Source organism: Prosopis cineraria, unplaced genomic scaffold (genome assembly GCF_029017545.1).
Source record: "Prosopis cineraria cultivar Desert tree isolate PC_DT_omini unplaced genomic scaffold, ASM2901754v1 PC2, whole genome shotgun sequence".
In the NCBI taxonomy this organism is placed as follows: domain Eukaryota; kingdom Viridiplantae; phylum Streptophyta; class Magnoliopsida; order Fabales; family Fabaceae; genus Prosopis; species Prosopis cineraria.
Window position 1 is genome coordinate 42,360,145 of NW_026555333.1, and position 16,223 is coordinate 42,376,367.

The window sequence follows — 16,223 nt, forward strand, 5'->3', positions numbered from 1 at the left end:
ACCGAGAATAACAATTCCATATGCTTCGTTCTTCAAAAAAACGTTCTTCAAAACACTAAACATTAGAGGGCTAAAATTTGAACACTTTTAAAACAAGATTTAGAGTTCCTTGGCTAGTTCTAAATATTAAAAACAAGCAGAAATGTGCTCCCTCAGAAGACAAACGTGGATAACAGTGAACATTTCAAACTTTTAAATCCGACCAAGCACATTTACTGCAGTGTAGTCAAATACCTAGCTAGAAGACTCAGAAGGGGCATCACCAACGAGCTTAAAACTCTTGCAACCTGTTTGAAGTTCTGCCATGGCTTCACCCAAATTTTGGTTTTCATAAACCTTTTTCTTCCCACCATCAGTTGCCTCCAGCGTGATGTAGTACATAGTCCAGCAACCACCTGCTCTTTTGCACCTATCACCTTTCCAAATTCCAAAAGAGTATTCTGCAATCGTACAACAAACACAATCAGAGGGGAAAAAAAGACGATTATTACTCAACTAAATTGACCTGGAACAAAATAGAGAATCCCAATAGTGCTATTAGAAATGCGAACGACAAATTTAAATACCATCAATCGCGCTAGTTGGAGAATACAAGAATAATCTGGATTAAGAAATTTGATCAACAAGAAGTTTAACCTCATCAATCAATTAATCAAAGCCGAAACACATCATCAGTGGCCAATCCGTTCCAAAATAACTCGCATATTTAACTTTCCCCCACGAATTTCAGTAAGGCAAACCGAATGGAAAATAGTGTAACGACGAACCTGCTTTTTGTTGTGATCTTCAACAGCAAAGCGAGCAAGACTATCGATCTCAAGGCTGTTCTGGCTGCCTTGAACGTCCTGAATACCACCGGATAATCCCGCCATTCTCTCCTATATCTCCCTCTCGTTCTCCTTCAATTCAATACACACGCAGAGTCGATTCCATTTCCGCCTCGTTATATACTGGCGAGAGGGCAGGATCGATCGCATAATACTGGGCCAAAGTCGACCCGTTGGATAGGATCGTATGATGTGGAAACATTTTAAGTCCATTACTTTGCCAGCGTGTCACCAATCAAATTTCACAATCACGATTGTCAAATGAAAAGTCCACTTTGATTCAAGCTGGATAAGCTGAGGGAGCACACAAAGTGTTAATTTCCCCGCTGGATCTTTATCTTAAGCCCTAAGCATCGAAAACATGCGAGGGGCCAAGTGGTTCTAAAATCTAAAATCTAAGGAAGTTTATAATAAAAAAATTGAATAATTATTTATTATATTTTTAAAAAAACAAATAACAACGTTAGATATGATGACATATCAAGTATCTAAGACAACTTAAATTTTTATTATTTTTAATGAACCGTTTTTAACATGCAAAATTTCTTGAATTCTATCGTGACTTAATTTCTTTAAATTTTGCATGGTTATTTTTTTTTCATGTCCTTGTAATAAAAAAAAATCTATGGATATGAAATGTTGAAAATGAGGGTATAATTCTGTGTGATGCACTCCCTTTGTCATTTTGTTGGCACGTGCTTTATGATCATTGGACATTAGGACGGGCAGTTGCAAATTAGGACAAAGAGGTTGCAATTGGGTATTTGTAAACCAGATTCCCTTCTGTCCTTTCCTTTGATTTATTGAATCATTTTTCACTCCAAAATAATAATAATAATAATAATAACGAGGGGACAATGGGAGATGATTGAATACAAAGGTGATTTCAAAATACAGTGTTTCGTGACAATAATAGTTTTTTAGGCATGCCCGATATGTAGAGTTTCATTATAAATGAAAGGTTTCCAATTTCTTTATCCCAATTGTCCAAATATAAAGATGCACCAAAAATAAAGAGTAGAAGAAAATAGCTTAATTAATGGTATAAACCTATTGAGTTACATAATTACAAAAAAAAATTGAAAAGAATAATTAGATCCTAAGTACAAAATGATATAAAAGATAATTGAGTTATAAAGTATTTGAGTTGTGTTATTGTTCCTTTTTATTACTGCTTTAGACCCTATTTATATTATTCATCTAAGGTTATTATGTCTACAAAACTAAAAACTTAAATGTTTGGTGCCGAAAAAAATCCACTCTTTTTTTTAATAATGGTTTTCTTGACTCAATCTCTTCGAGTGTTAAGGGTTAGGTTCTCTTTATAATTTAGTGTTTACTTAATTTGAAAGAACTATTATAAATGAACTGAATCCTACTTCATTAGACGTTTTATTAAAACCTAACTCTTTTACTTCCCATCATTTTGAACTTTTATTTAAATGTAAAACATTTTTTGGCAACCACAAGTTCATTTCTACCGAGAATAATATTTGGATGGCTTGCTGCTAGGCTCTAGTAACTAAACGACTACCAAAGCCCAATCATCTATTGCTATCACTAGCTAACAAGTCTCCAACGATCGACTTGGTTTTCAATGATGAGTCTTCGATGAGGACATATTTGGTAATGAAAAATATTTTTAATTACAATTAAGTATGAAAAAATTACATATAGGTATCATAAAAAAATTATGAAAAAATTAATCTTTCAGTCTTTCAATTTTTAAGTCATTTGTAACTCAGTCCCTCAACTATGATTTGCCTATGACTCAATCCCTTAACTTTTGAATCACTTACAAATTAGTCCCTTAACTTTTATTATTTTTTGTTTATGTTAGCTTGTATCTCACATCAATGAGTAAGAGGAGGGTATTTTAAAATAATATATGAGCTTTTTATCCCTTTTATTTGATAAGAAAATTTTTTAAAAAATTAAAAAATAAGGATCGAGTTATAGGTAAATTAAAAGTTGAGGGATTGAGTCGCAGCGAGTCATAATTGAGGGACTGAATTACAAATGAATTAAAAATTGAAGGATTAAAAGATTATTAATTTTTCAAAATATTATATAAATAAGTTTCATAAAATTCAAAAACTATAGCCAAGTCTTTAGAACTTGAGTGTAATTTTAAATTAGAGTCAAAAGATAATAATGCCCTTGTTAGAAATACATTATATCAATTAAATTAATTTACAACTATTTCATCAGTTATTTACAATTATCACTTCAAGTTTTTACTTCACATGTCTAATAGTTAGTTAACCAATCATGCATCATAAAAAAGTTTGATAATAATTATTACAACTATTTTATCACTAATTTATAACTATTACTTCAACTTTTATAATTGTAACTTCACTCTATTAATAGTTAAAGGTTTGAATATTTAATATAAAAAGTTGAAACTATAATTGTAAAAAGTGAATGTAATAATTGTAAATTATTGATGAAATAATTATAAATTATTTAATTAATAAAATATATTTTTAATAACAGCATTATTATTTTTACATCTTAATTTTAAATTATACTCAAGTTTTAAAAAATATGGTTGTAGTTTCTAAATTTTGTAAAAATTTATTTGTAAACAAGTAAATTCCATAATGCTTACACATAATTTTCCCTTGCTTATTTTTAATTAAACCTTAATTCGAGGTGCTAAGTTGTAACTGTGATTTTCATGTGGTCATTATTTGTCAGTTTCCCTTTCCTTTTCTTAACTGACCACGATGGAAAAGTCATTCCATTTGGTATTACTGGCTCAGATTTTGATTCGTTAAATAAAATTGAATAACTTTTCATCTAAATATTAAAATTTATATCACCAATTTAGATAAATTCATTATTTATTCATTAGAATATGAATTTAAAGCCAGAGTTTCAAATGTCGTAGTCATTGTATCCAAATCCCGTTGGCGCTGACTTGAGGGAGCAGACTATGTGATAGATTTATGGGTTTGCTTCTTCTATCCGCTGTCTCCCATAGAAAAATCTGGAAATGATGTTCAATGGTTTTACTTTTACAGCTTTTACCAGATCATCTTGTTAAACTTGCTACTTATTATTTTTCCAAATTCTAAATTAAACTGTTGGTTCCAACGATGTCCATCCCCTCCAATCTAATCGATTTCGTTGTCCATCAAGGCCATGGGTGAAGGGTCTTCTGATTTGGGCATACAAGCTGTTCCCAATCAATATATCCAACCCCTCGAAACAAAGATTCGACAATCGCAAAGTGGTCACCGAGGAATCCATACCCGTTATCGATATCAAGAACTGGGATGACCCGTATGTCGCAGTATCATTTCCAATACTGCAATCAAGTGGGGGTTCTTTCAAATCGTTAATCATGGAATACCCATGAAGGTTATTGAGGACCTGAAATCTTCGGTTCATAGATTCTTTGAATTGCCAGCGGAAGAGAAGAAGCATATCAAAGAGAACTCTCCAAGTGAAGTTGTGCGATTGACTACTAGTTTTTAGTCCTCAAGCTGAGTCAGTCTTGGAATGGAAAGATTATCTGCAACTTGTGTATGCTTCGGAGGAGCAAATCAGGCATACTGGCCTGCTATATTCAAGTAAGTAAGAGACAGTTATAATAATCCGTGATCTTTGAACCATCAGATACATGTTGAATGCTGAATGCATGTGATACGTTGAATCCTGACTGCATCCGCTACATTCTGATATAGACAGACATTCTTGGAGGTATGAGAGAGATGGAGAGAAAAGGAGAGTAGAAGTACAGTAATATGATGTTATTGATGTGAACCTCAGAAATATTTACATTCTTTTGAATTTTGAATATCTTTGTCATCATGTGTGAGTGAATGTGTGTGCCGTGTGGGGATTTAATTTGTTGAACACTCGGTAAAATATAATGTGGCTCTTTAATACAAGTGAATCAGTGCTGCATAGTGTGCGGTTTTCATGCTTCTTAATTTCCGATTTATTTGGGGCGTGGCTTGATTTCGCAAGGTATTCTGAGTTCAAAGAAAGCTTAAATTATTTAGTCAGAATTTCATGTTTTGTGCTGGATATCAGATTCACTGGGTGGAATGGAATTTTTAGGAGTAAAAGATGGACGTAGTGGAACTTATTTTTATGTTCTGCTTCTGTGCAGGGTAATTTTTTGGCTATAACAAATGCTAAAGTAAATTAATTGAGATTTAATGTTTTGTTTCATCAAAAGGATCATTTGATGCATCTTAGTCTTCCTGGACCAAGCGACTGTGAGAATTAGTTCAAGAACTTAGTGATGAAAATCATTTTGAACACCAAAAGTAAACACCGTTATTCATCATGATAGAAGTAAGTCTTCACGAGTTCACACGACTCACTTTTCTTGTGCAGGAGAGAGTAGACACTTGAGAAGCATCAACAGTGGCAACAATACAGCATGGCGTTGTGTACATGGACACAAGCTGTTAAATTGTCTGTGCTACAATGGTGAAACAACAGTGCATTGAATATATTTTCTTTTTTTAGGTATGCATTCATAAGCATTCCAAATGTAGGTTGATGTGTTTACACACGTCTCATAGCTAATGGATAATGTTATAATTGCATAGGTTTGCTTACCAAGAAGTGATAAGTGGTGTCTAATCTACCTTAATTGATTATCATTCTTGCAGAGAACGATCCCTGGAATATATGAAACATGCTGAAGTTCTTATGGAAGATTAGATTATTAAACGTGCTCCTCAAAGGCCTAAATGTCAAGCAAATGGACAATGCAAGAGAACATGTGTTAATGGGTGCGATGATACTTGACTTCAACTACTATCCTCCTTGCCCTGATGCTGAAGTTGTAGCTGGTGTAGGTCGGCATTCTGATGTATCATCGATCACTGTCCTACTGCAAGATGAGATTGGTGGGCTTTATGTAAGAGCCAGTGATGGTGATAACTGGATATTTGTACCTCCTGTTGATGGTGCATTGTAATCAACATTGGAGATGTACTGCAAATAATGAGCAATGACAGGTACAAAGCATTTAGCATCAAGCGGCTGCAAACAGAGCCAAAACCAGGATCTCAATCCCAATTTTTGTGAATCCAGCACCTGACGCTGTTATTGGTCCTTACCGGAAGTTCTGGGGAATGGAGAAGAGCCAAAGTATAAGCAAGTTGTGTACTCAGACTACAAGTATTTCTTCAGCAAGCCTCATGATGGGATGAAAACTATTGAGTTTTGCCAGGATATAATCCGTGTGCTTGTTGGCATTATCCTTAAAAGGTCCTTCCAATTTTTAAATTCAGATCCTCTGGAATGAGGAGAGTTGTGCAAAGGAAATGTGTACCTCATATAGTATTATTTTCATGTGCTCTCCTGTCTTTAAATGTATGACCGATGAAGAATTGGATTCATTGATTTCAATTGAGTTTCTTTCTATTTAATTCACATGACCGGAAGGATATTATCTCGCGTTGTCTTGCTAGAACTACAAAGTTTTATGCATATCGATGAAGCAAGTGCATTTGATTGAATTTGATAACGGAATAACTAGCTTCGTTTGAATTGATTTTCTTATTATGATGATGAATGTAGATTGCTGCATGACTTTGGTAGATCTTAGTATTAGAATTCATAAACTATTTCTCTCAAAACAAAAGACGAAACCATACATTGTGGATCAACTAAGATCTCTTGAAGAATTGCTTAAGAATAAGAAAGAGGAATCCTTTATTAATATCATAGAATAAGGTTTGGTCTTATTTATAGGGATTATATAAATATTCATTCCAAAAAGAGAAAATCTAATACAATTGGGAATTTTTTTTTTTTAGAAAATTGGCCGCCGTTACCAATTCATGATCTGGCATTTACAAGATGAAAATAAAAATTCAGTTGTTGCTTCTTCCACCATAGTACTGAAAAATTTATGAACTCAAACAGTATAGAGAAATTCTTAGCTTTTTTTGGTAAATGAGAATTCTCAGCTTTTGTTCTTAGAAGAATGTTACGGTGAAGTGGATAACGTTACTATCACGTTCCCCTCCACTTTTCTTTTTAATCTTTCAATGGAAATCGTGGGGATGGGAAGCGAGATTGGGTTTTTCTGCTGCATGCATTAGGTGTTGTATGCAGAGAGATGGAAACATGTTTAGTGTGGCAATGATAACTGAATTTTAACTTCACATAATCATTAATAAATCATTCATCACTTTGAAACACCAATATCAATTACAATCAATATTAATATTCAATACATATAAATATAAGAAGTTAGACTGTTGATAAGTTATGAACATTACAGCTCATTTTGAACTAGATACAAATACACAGGTTCCACTTTATTGGTAGCCAAGCCACTCAGCAAACTCAATAACGACTTCGAGGGATTGTCTGGATTCGCATTTGCATATCTGGTAAGAAATGCACCTAGCAGTACAAGGAGCTGGACTAACAGAGCAAAACCACCAAGTAGAATGGCAACATCTACAGCAGAGTCAGAGAAAGCCACCAGTAACACACAGCAACTCCATATGAGGGTTAATGTGAGTGATTGCAGTATGAATTGGAATATGGCTCCACCGTGCTGGCAAAAACTCAAATTCCGAAGCCAGACACCTTGGAGGAAGATTGTGGTGTTGATCCACGAGAAATAGAAAGGCAAGAAAGCTGGACAACGCTTGAGGTTGTCGTCACACCGAATGCACGACTCTGGTGAAATGATTAGGAATCGAAAAATGCATCCCCATTCTACTCTCTTCAGTGCCATGTTGAAGAAGCTTGATGGAGGATTCACCAAACTTTGGTATGTCAAAGTATGGCATTCTTGAACTCGTTGTTATCTTTCTTTGCTTCCTTCTCTTTACCTTTTGTTGCCTCGGGCTCATAGTCCTTCACCTCAATGGGTATACTAGTTTCCTCTTTTATCCCATTCGTCTGTTCTTTCCCCATTCCTAGTATTACCTGCCACGCCACAATCATATGCATTCACCACAAACACATTTGCTTTACCATCAAAATTCAGTCATGAACGTATGTAGATGATGCAAAAACTGGTAGTGTTCTTATCAAGTTTCCCTGATGCCCCTTTCACTTTCCGATTTTTCCTCTTTTTTGTTTTTAATCCAAAGCTTATAAATGAAAAAAGAGAGGGAATTTTGGAGTCTGTAGTCATACAAATAAGAAAGAAAATATAAGAAAAACTGTACTGTTGCATAATTGCAGTACAGTACTCCAGAATTTCTATGTTTTTATCAATAAGATTTGGTTAAAAACACAAGGAGGGGAACAAAAATAAAAGAGAAGGAGAGTTAGAGAGTATCAGAGAATTGGGCATGGAAAATCCAAACTGATTTCTTTTCGTTGGTGGTTTACCCAGAACTGTTTCTTGCAGTTGCAAGATCATAGACGGTCTTGCCTTTCTTGTACTTTGCTCTAAGCAGTGTCTGGAAATTTGGAAGCCTTTTGATCCTCCTAAATATCAATGTTAGAGCTTCAAATTGGTTACCCTTCATTGCTAAATGAAGTACTGTCTCTCCTTTTGCTGTGGCTTCTTCCACCCACTCAGGACAGTATCTAATTAACTTTGCAACCACACCCACTCTTCCTTTAGAAACTGTATATGTAGGGCTGCTCGACGTTCATCGTCCTTCAGAGGCACTGGTTCATTTCATCGTCGTCGTCAGTTTCACCTTCAAGAGCTCCTCCACTGTCTCAACATGGCCTTGTGCAGAGGGCCTGTGCAATGAGATCAAACCTTGCTGATCTGCGTGCAAGAATCTGCTTCACAAACCCTACTCGTACTGCCTATAGATGAAGTGGTGAAACCTGCAGATAGTGCTAAAGAAGCTTTTTCCAGTATTTCCAATATTCCGTGCAATCTAATCACATCTCCCACTCCTGCAGCTTCAGCCAATCTCCGATCCATGTACGATTTTTTTTTTTATCACTCTTGTTTGATGACTGTATTGAACTTTTAATTTTGGAAGTTGTCCTTTCCCAACTTCCCAATACAAGCATATGCAAATTGTACTATGCTGTACTCGTCATCCTATTTATAAAACAAGAAAAAAAATATTTATTTTAATTTTATTTATTTCATTCAGTCTATTTTATTAATCACCTTTAAAAAGGTGTGAATAGTTTATTTTATAAATCATTTAATTGATAATAATATTTTTTTAAATAAAAATTTTAAACTATTCTTAAAAAGTAAGAGAGAGAAATAAAAACATAATATTATATAATTTATTTATTTTTTGAAGGTTATGTTTGTTATTTTACTAAAATTTTATTCTTTATATCTTTTTATATTAATATTAATGAGATTGGTAAAAATAATTTATAAATAAAACCTTAGAGAGTACAGGTTATGTTTATAATTTTTGTGTCCATATTTACTTTTTTATCTTTATTAATGCTTGAAAGGTTATTAAATGTCAGAGTATTTTTATTTTGAAGTATATAAAATTTATTAGGGATAAATTAAAAAAAATTTATTGAATTTTTAGACAAATTTAACAAGATTTAATATTTTTCTTAATTTTAATAAAATATGTTAATAAAAACTTATAAATATAACCAAATCGATATATATCAAAAGTTTGCCCTGGAGCTTGGTAACTCTTAGACTTTTCTGTTTCATTCTGGGCATATTCCTTATTCAAAAAGTAGCTCATTAGTCTTTTATATAATCCTCCGATTTTTTTATAAATTATTTTTATCAATCTCATCAATACCAATACAAAAAAATATATAAAAAATAAAAGTATATGAATTTTTAATATGCTCCAATATAATAAATTCAAAAAATAATATTATATTTCTCTCTTATGAAAATAATTTTTAAAATACCTTTCACATATTATCTAAAAGCTGCATTATAACTTATAAATAAAATTAAATAAATATTATAGAATGTGCCTATATCTTATATGAGAGAGTATACACCTTACTCCAAGATCAATTTATTTCTTACATGATTCGAACATGCCACTCAACATGTTACGTGCGTGATTTATTACGTTCTGTTATAGCTTGTCTTTGCTCTTGAAAAAAAATAATTAAATATTAAAGACTTCAAGTAATGAATAGTTTTCATTATATAAAATAAAGTTCACTAAATATAACATCACTGTATATAAAGGGACAATTAGCCGGCTTTTCTTTAGTTTTTTAAGAACATGTGTTTGTACATAAGCGATAAAATATAAGGTAGATGAACAGAATTCATGTCAAAATAAATAAAAAAGGAAAGGAAAGGAAAAAGTTGTGCACAACAAGGACCAAATGATTGAAAAATTTAGAAAGAAAGGATTAAGCCTTGAATATTATTATTGGATGTACATTTCATATCTGCAATTGTACCTCAAGAATTATCAAAACAAATTCTTGAAGATATCTTAAAACACGTACAACTGCAAAATTTGAAATTTTTAACGTTCTCAAAACTAGGATCCGTTTGAATTTCAGCTGGTTATAATTGATTATAAAATAATTGATTAATATAATTAATTTTAAATATAATTGATTATGTTATAATACAATTTGTTTAGATACTGAAATTGATTTTAACTGTATAATTATTATAAAGGACATTGCTTTTTAAAATTAAATTATTGATAAAGTTGTATTTAATATTATTAAATTTGCTAAACTTTATTTAAAAAGTAAAATATATTATTTAACAATAAAATTGAATCTATAAGCAACCTCTCAGAGCTTATTTCAAAACGTAATTCTAACTTAATAATTAATTATTAAACTTTTTGATTGTTTGGATAAATTTCATTAAAAAATTGATTTTGGCTCAAAAAATTAATTTTATATCCTATCGAAAGAGGCAAGTAGTCCTTCCTTCCAAATATTTCAATCATTTGTCACTTAAAAATGAGATTTCAGATTTTGGTTCCCCTCCCCCTTATAAAACATTTGCTTTTTGATTGAGTATATAGATTTATCAAATATATTTTTCAAACATTTTTAATATATTATATTTGTATAATAAAAATTATAAATGATAAAAATCAATATCTTTTAAATAATACATTTAAAAGAACTTTTAATTTTGAAAATTTAAGCAACTTTTAATTACTAATCCGACTTTTTTAAAATATTCAAATATAAATTTTATTATAATAATTGATTTTTCTTAAATTGATTTTTGTTAGATGAGCTTTTTTTTTTGTTAACCACAGGTATTTTTTTATTGGAGGCAATTAATTATATTTGAGGTATTATTATATACTAAATGTAAGCACTTTTTTTAATATATATTCAAATCTTAATTCATCACATTGTAAAGCTTCTTCCTACTCTCACTATCTCAACCTCCATTAATTGTTAGATGAACTTTTGAGGGAACAGAAAACCAAACGAGCAATTCAATTGGCTTGAGCACATTCAACACCACAGGGCCTTTTTCATTTCCTTAAAAAAAAAAAAGAAGAAGAAGAAGAAAAGAAAAAAAAAGAAAAAGAAAAAAAGTAAAGATGAAATATAATTCATGAGAAAAATTATAACGATTACATATATTTAATTAAAACAATTCACCGGAAATAACGACTCCTTAGGAGATTCCAATATTCCTTCCAGATATCAAGACTATGATTAAAACAGCCAAACAACAGAGTGGAATAGCAACATAAGCAGTATAATAAGAGAAAGCCATAAGCAAGATGAAGTAACAAACAGTGAAGTACATTGTGAGACCCGACATCAGAAATCCACGACGGCCACACAGAGTCAAGAGCAGGACAAGGATTGAATGCGAGAAGATCAATGTGTTGAGGAACAAGAACGCAAAGGCCAGTTTAGCAGGACAGTTCTTCATGTCGTTTATCAAACCTTGTTTTCTGGAAAAAAGGCATCCCATTGTATTTCAGTTCCTTGTTGAAGAGTTGTTGAATCCAACAAAGCTTGGTATGTCAACGTTATGATTAATGTCACCACAACTAGTATTGCATTCTCAAAATCTTCTTCCTTTTCTTTCTTTGCATCTCTTCTTGTTGCTGATTCCCTCCATACTTCCTTGTTCTTATTTTTGGGGGCTTCAGAGTTGCTGTGCATGGTTATACTAGTTTCCTGCGTAATTGTAAACATTTTTGTAACCCAAAAAAAAAAAATTGTACACAAATTTTAATCATTTTCAAAACATTATGTGGATGCAATATCCAAAAAATCAATTAAGACAAAAGTTCACTTGGCTTGTTGCCGGTTAGAATCTTCCATGCCTTGAGACATCAATAAGGGGCGAGCTTTTTGGGTTGCTCATTTAGGCCCTTTATTATTATTATTTTTTTTTTGGAGGGCTGAACTTGTAAGAAAGAGCAGTTTTTGTATAAAAAGACTTAGGCCCTTTATTTTTTTTTAGGAGGGCTAAACTTGGAAGAAAGAGTAGTTTTTGTATAAAAAGACTTAGGCCCTTGCCCTTGTGAATTTTTTCACTTTTCAATCAACTTGTGGTTGAAATTGTTGATTTAATTTTTGAATTATATATAAAATGACACAATTGTTAAATTGTGTATTATAATAACTAGAAACTTAAATGAAAAAAATAAAAAAATAAGGAGAATTACGTCTAGGTTCCACACAAGAAAATTAATTATTATAAGATCCATTGATAATTGAACTAAGAAGATTGACAACTGATTATGGTCTCAATCTCCTTAGTTTAGTTATCACTGAATCTTGTAATAATTAATTTTTTTATGTAAGACTTCAATATAATTCTTCCAAAAAATTAGACAAGCTTTTGATGCCCACCTTGAACCCTAACAATGAAGGTTAGTTTTAAAAAACACAATTAATTTGAAATATGTGGGCCTATAGGCTTAGGCCCTTCAAAATAAAACTAACCTTGATTAACAACTTTACCTGTTTTCCAATGACAAATTATGAGGGAGAGTTTATTTACACTTGTAAATCACGTTTTTTGTGTGATGCATGTCCTTGACATAGGACCCGTAACATTTTCTCATGGAATTGAAATTTTTACTGTAATTACCTTCTTGTTACGGGAATATTCTTGCTTTAGAATCTCCCATGCTTGGGTGGATGTAGTTGCTGATGCAATGAGAGGAAATATTTCATCATGTAGAGCTTGTTGAATCAAAAACAGGGCCTTTGCATCCTTCTTCCGATTCTCTCGCAATGGTTGATCAGGCTCCTCAGTTTGGTTGTCTATGAATCCTTTCTCCACCATATCCCATAGCTCTCGAGACTTGAACATGGTCTTCATTTTCAGACTCCAGAAATCATAATTTGCTCCTTTTTTCAACATTGGAACGAGAGACTGAGCTACTGGATTAGTTGCATCGCCCATGGGGGAAAAATGAGAAGAAGAAACGGATCAAAACTTGTTGGGAAGAGAAATGAAGAAAGTGGAAGACACAAGGCTTGATTTTTAGTTGCTTGAGAGAATCACTAGCTCTGATCTTTTTCTGCAGTAATGGAAGCAAAGAGGCCAACTTTAGAATATCTAAGTCCCTTTCTTCTCACCATCGCATATGTTTTGTTGTGGAGGGTCAACATTGACGCCTATGCTACGTTTAATAGAAATGTAGATGTATGTATATGTGGCTATGGATAAATGTTGAATTTTCAAAGAGAGTTCAGAGTCATAACTTGGTCAAAGTAGATATGAAACGGCACATTGCCTTTTCCACAAGAAGAAAATCCCTATCATTGCTAGCAAGTTTTGTATAATGCGCCAAAATTTTACCCCTGGATATGCCAATGCCTTTCTTTTTCTTGGCAATTTTGGGCCAAGTTTTGTATTCTTAGGCAGTATTTGGATACATGACAATTTATATTTAAATTTGAATTTGATTCTTCCATTCAAATATTAAAAGTTTATGAATTCAAATTCAAATCCATATTTTATTATAATTTTAAGTTCTCTTGATTTTAATTATTTAAAATTTTGATTTTCAACTACTCTAACCTCTTCCTTTTCTTCACGCATTCATTATTGGTGTCTCTCTCTCTCCTCTTCTCTCATTCTAAGTCTCTTATTGATTAAAAAATTGAATTAAGTTCATTACTTTCAATCTTTCATTTTTATTTCAAATACTAGCTTGTATCTCTTCTTTCTTTAAAAATTTTTATACTATCCAAATAAAAAATTTTAAATGCATAATATCTAAATGTGTAATTTGAAATTTTAAATTCAAATTTAAATCCAGCCAAACACTACCTAAGCAAATGAGAATAACAAAAAAAAAAACATAGCATACTTTGAATAAAATACAATATTTAAATTGGAATTTATATTTGTTAAAGAAAAAAGTTAAATATAATGGTATGGCACTCCTCCATCCTGTAAGTTTCGGCTAAGATTTTGACGCAAGGATAAGGAAACACGGCCAATAACTTAATAAGTGATCATAGCTTTACTAAATAGTCCTCATTAAATTTAAAGTTTTCGCTTGGGCTAATTGATGTCAAAAACTAATAATCCGTTTGGTTCATAAAATCAATGGTAATGTAATGTAATGATAAGAAAAATGTTGATTTCATGAGTTGTTTGGCATGACATTTGAAAAATAATCTATTTTACTATTTAGTTAAATCCAAATAAAATTAAAAATACAAAAATACCCTTTTAAAAAAGCCAAAAGAAAAACCTCCCCCTCTGTTATCTTCACCACCATCGCCCCCGTACAAACATAAACCATGGTTTCCTTGCATGGAAAATCAGAAATCATACATACAGCAACAATGAAGCATTTGGATGATTGAACAAGTGCTGTTGGTTTGCGTGCAGGTCGCAAATCAGTTTTGGTTCAAATGGTGTGCTGTTGATGGCGGTTGCCGATGGTAAGAAGGAGCGAAGGTTGTCGCCGGTGAGGTTGAGGAGAGAGGCACGCCAAGAAAGAGGTTTAAGTTCAGTGACAGTGGGAAGGAAGGAGGGAGAGGTTACCGATGGTGTGCTGCAGCCATACACAACACTGAAGATGAGGAGGGTAGAAAAGTCAGAAGGCACTAGGGGGAATGGGGATTACACAAGTGTAGTAATGTTATCCCTAAATACATCATTTGAAGTAATCCCTTTCGGAACCAGATCCCCTCAGCGATGAGAATCTCAGCGTCCCTTGGTGGCCAAATCTAGTCCATTCAAATGGTCAAAATCTTATCAATACACACATCATATGACTATTAAAAATACACATAAACAATTTATTTTTAAACAGTAAAAACATATTTTGAAATACACAGGGGTAAAAGTAGGCCAATTTTAAAACAGATTTTACCTAAATAGGTTGTGCCTGTTTATATAAATAGGTGTAATTATAAATTTAAGTATGATGTTTTTTGTTAAATAGACCAGGCCAAAATTTAAACAGGACAAGTTATATGTTTCTATAAGTCTATTTACTTATTTTAATATAATCAGCTTCTTTTGTTAAATAGACTTGACTTGATCTGCAAAGACATACAGTTTATTTTATTTAAATTTTGGCCTGGTTTGTATGTTTAAGAAAAAAATCATGCTTAAATTTATAATTAAGCTTATTTATATAAATAAACTTAGCATGTTTAGTCAAAATCTTAAGCCTAACTTATTTCCACCTATATTTTAAAATATGTTTTTTTAACTATTTTAAAAATAAATTGTTCACATGTATTTTTAATAGCCATGTAAGGTGTGTATTAATGGGATTTTGATAATTTGAATGGATCAGATTTAGCCAGGGACGCTCACAATTCTCGCTGCTAATAATCAATGGCCCAACCAAACAACATCAACGAAAGGAGTGTATCAGAATTACATGTATTCTTCTTGCATTGCATTGAACTAAATGGGCCCATAAGAAAACGCTGCCTTTCTCTTGGACTATTAGTTTAATAATCACAAATTTTACGATAGGCGAAATACCCTGATTTGATTAACTTCTTAGTTTATTTGGTATCTTCTCCAGTTTAAGTTAATAAAATAAGCTATAAGTGTTGGATATTATAAATATTTTGAGTATTTCAAAAGGAATTATTATAAATTAATAATATTAATTATTATTTAAGTTTATTTATTATTTTATAACATATAATTTAAATAACATTATTATTTGAAACTGTTTTTTAATTTAGATTAAGGTGATTTTATTGCCTAACATTATGAGATCTACCTATAAAAGATAATGCTTGCCATAGGTTCAGGGAGAGCCTTGATACTCTTGGCCTTTCTCTCCTCTTCTATCATACTAGTTCATTGTGCAACATCTGAGTATATTTTATGAATTTCTATTATTTTGTGCCCTTACTTTTAGTAAGAAGAGTCTGTTTAATCCTGAAGAGCTGCCGCGCGATCAACTTGATGTGGCGAAATAGCTCTTAAGGACAATATCCTCAAGCACGACTCAGACTAGATTTCACCAGCTATCACCAACAATAAGAAGTTAAAATATTCAACTTGACCGGGTAGAGACTGTAAAGTGACCC

The 16,223-nt window shown here is 32.1% G+C and overlaps 1 protein-coding gene and 2 pseudogenes across 2 annotated transcripts; 1 reads left to right on the forward strand and 2 right to left on the reverse strand.

Moving 5' to 3' along the window:
• Positions 1–234: 234 nt before the first annotated feature.
• Positions 235–984, reverse strand: LOC129299210 (cysteine proteinase inhibitor A-like; annotated as a pseudogene).
• A 2,768-nt stretch (positions 985–3,752) lies between these two features.
• On the forward strand, positions 3,753–6,233 carry LOC129304110 (feruloyl CoA ortho-hydroxylase F6H1-3-like; annotated as a pseudogene).
• Positions 6,234–11,420: 5,187 nt separating this feature from the next.
• LOC129301919 (uncharacterized) lies at positions 11,421–14,763 on the reverse strand. 2 transcript variants are annotated; one of them, XM_054940548.1, is made up of 3 exons: positions 14,498–14,763; positions 12,790–13,085; positions 11,421–11,867 (listed from the first exon to the last, which is right to left on the reverse strand). In XM_054940548.1, the coding sequence occupies exons 1-3, from the start codon at positions 14,511–14,513 to the stop codon at positions 11,625–11,627; spliced, it is 555 nt and encodes a 184-aa protein (XP_054796523.1). In that variant the 5' UTR covers positions 14,514–14,763; the 3' UTR covers positions 11,421–11,624. The 2 variants fall into 2 exon arrangements, with proteins under 2 accessions (XP_054796523.1, XP_054796522.1); XM_054940547.1 differs by lacking the exon at positions 14,498–14,763 and having other exon boundaries at positions 12,790–13,281.
• Positions 14,764–16,223: the final 1,460 nt, after the last annotated feature.

What these genes read in the sequence shown, in the direction of transcription:
- LOC129301919 (XM_054940547.1), bottom strand. Translation starts at nt 13,107, where the DNA reads ATGGGCGATGCAACTAATCCAGTAGCTCAGTCTCTCGTTCCAATGTTG. An exon ending in AATATTCCCGTAACAAGAAG is followed by an intron (nt 11,868 to 12,789) that starts GTAATTACAGTA and finishes ACAATTACGCAG; the next exon opens with GAAACTAGTATAACCATGCA.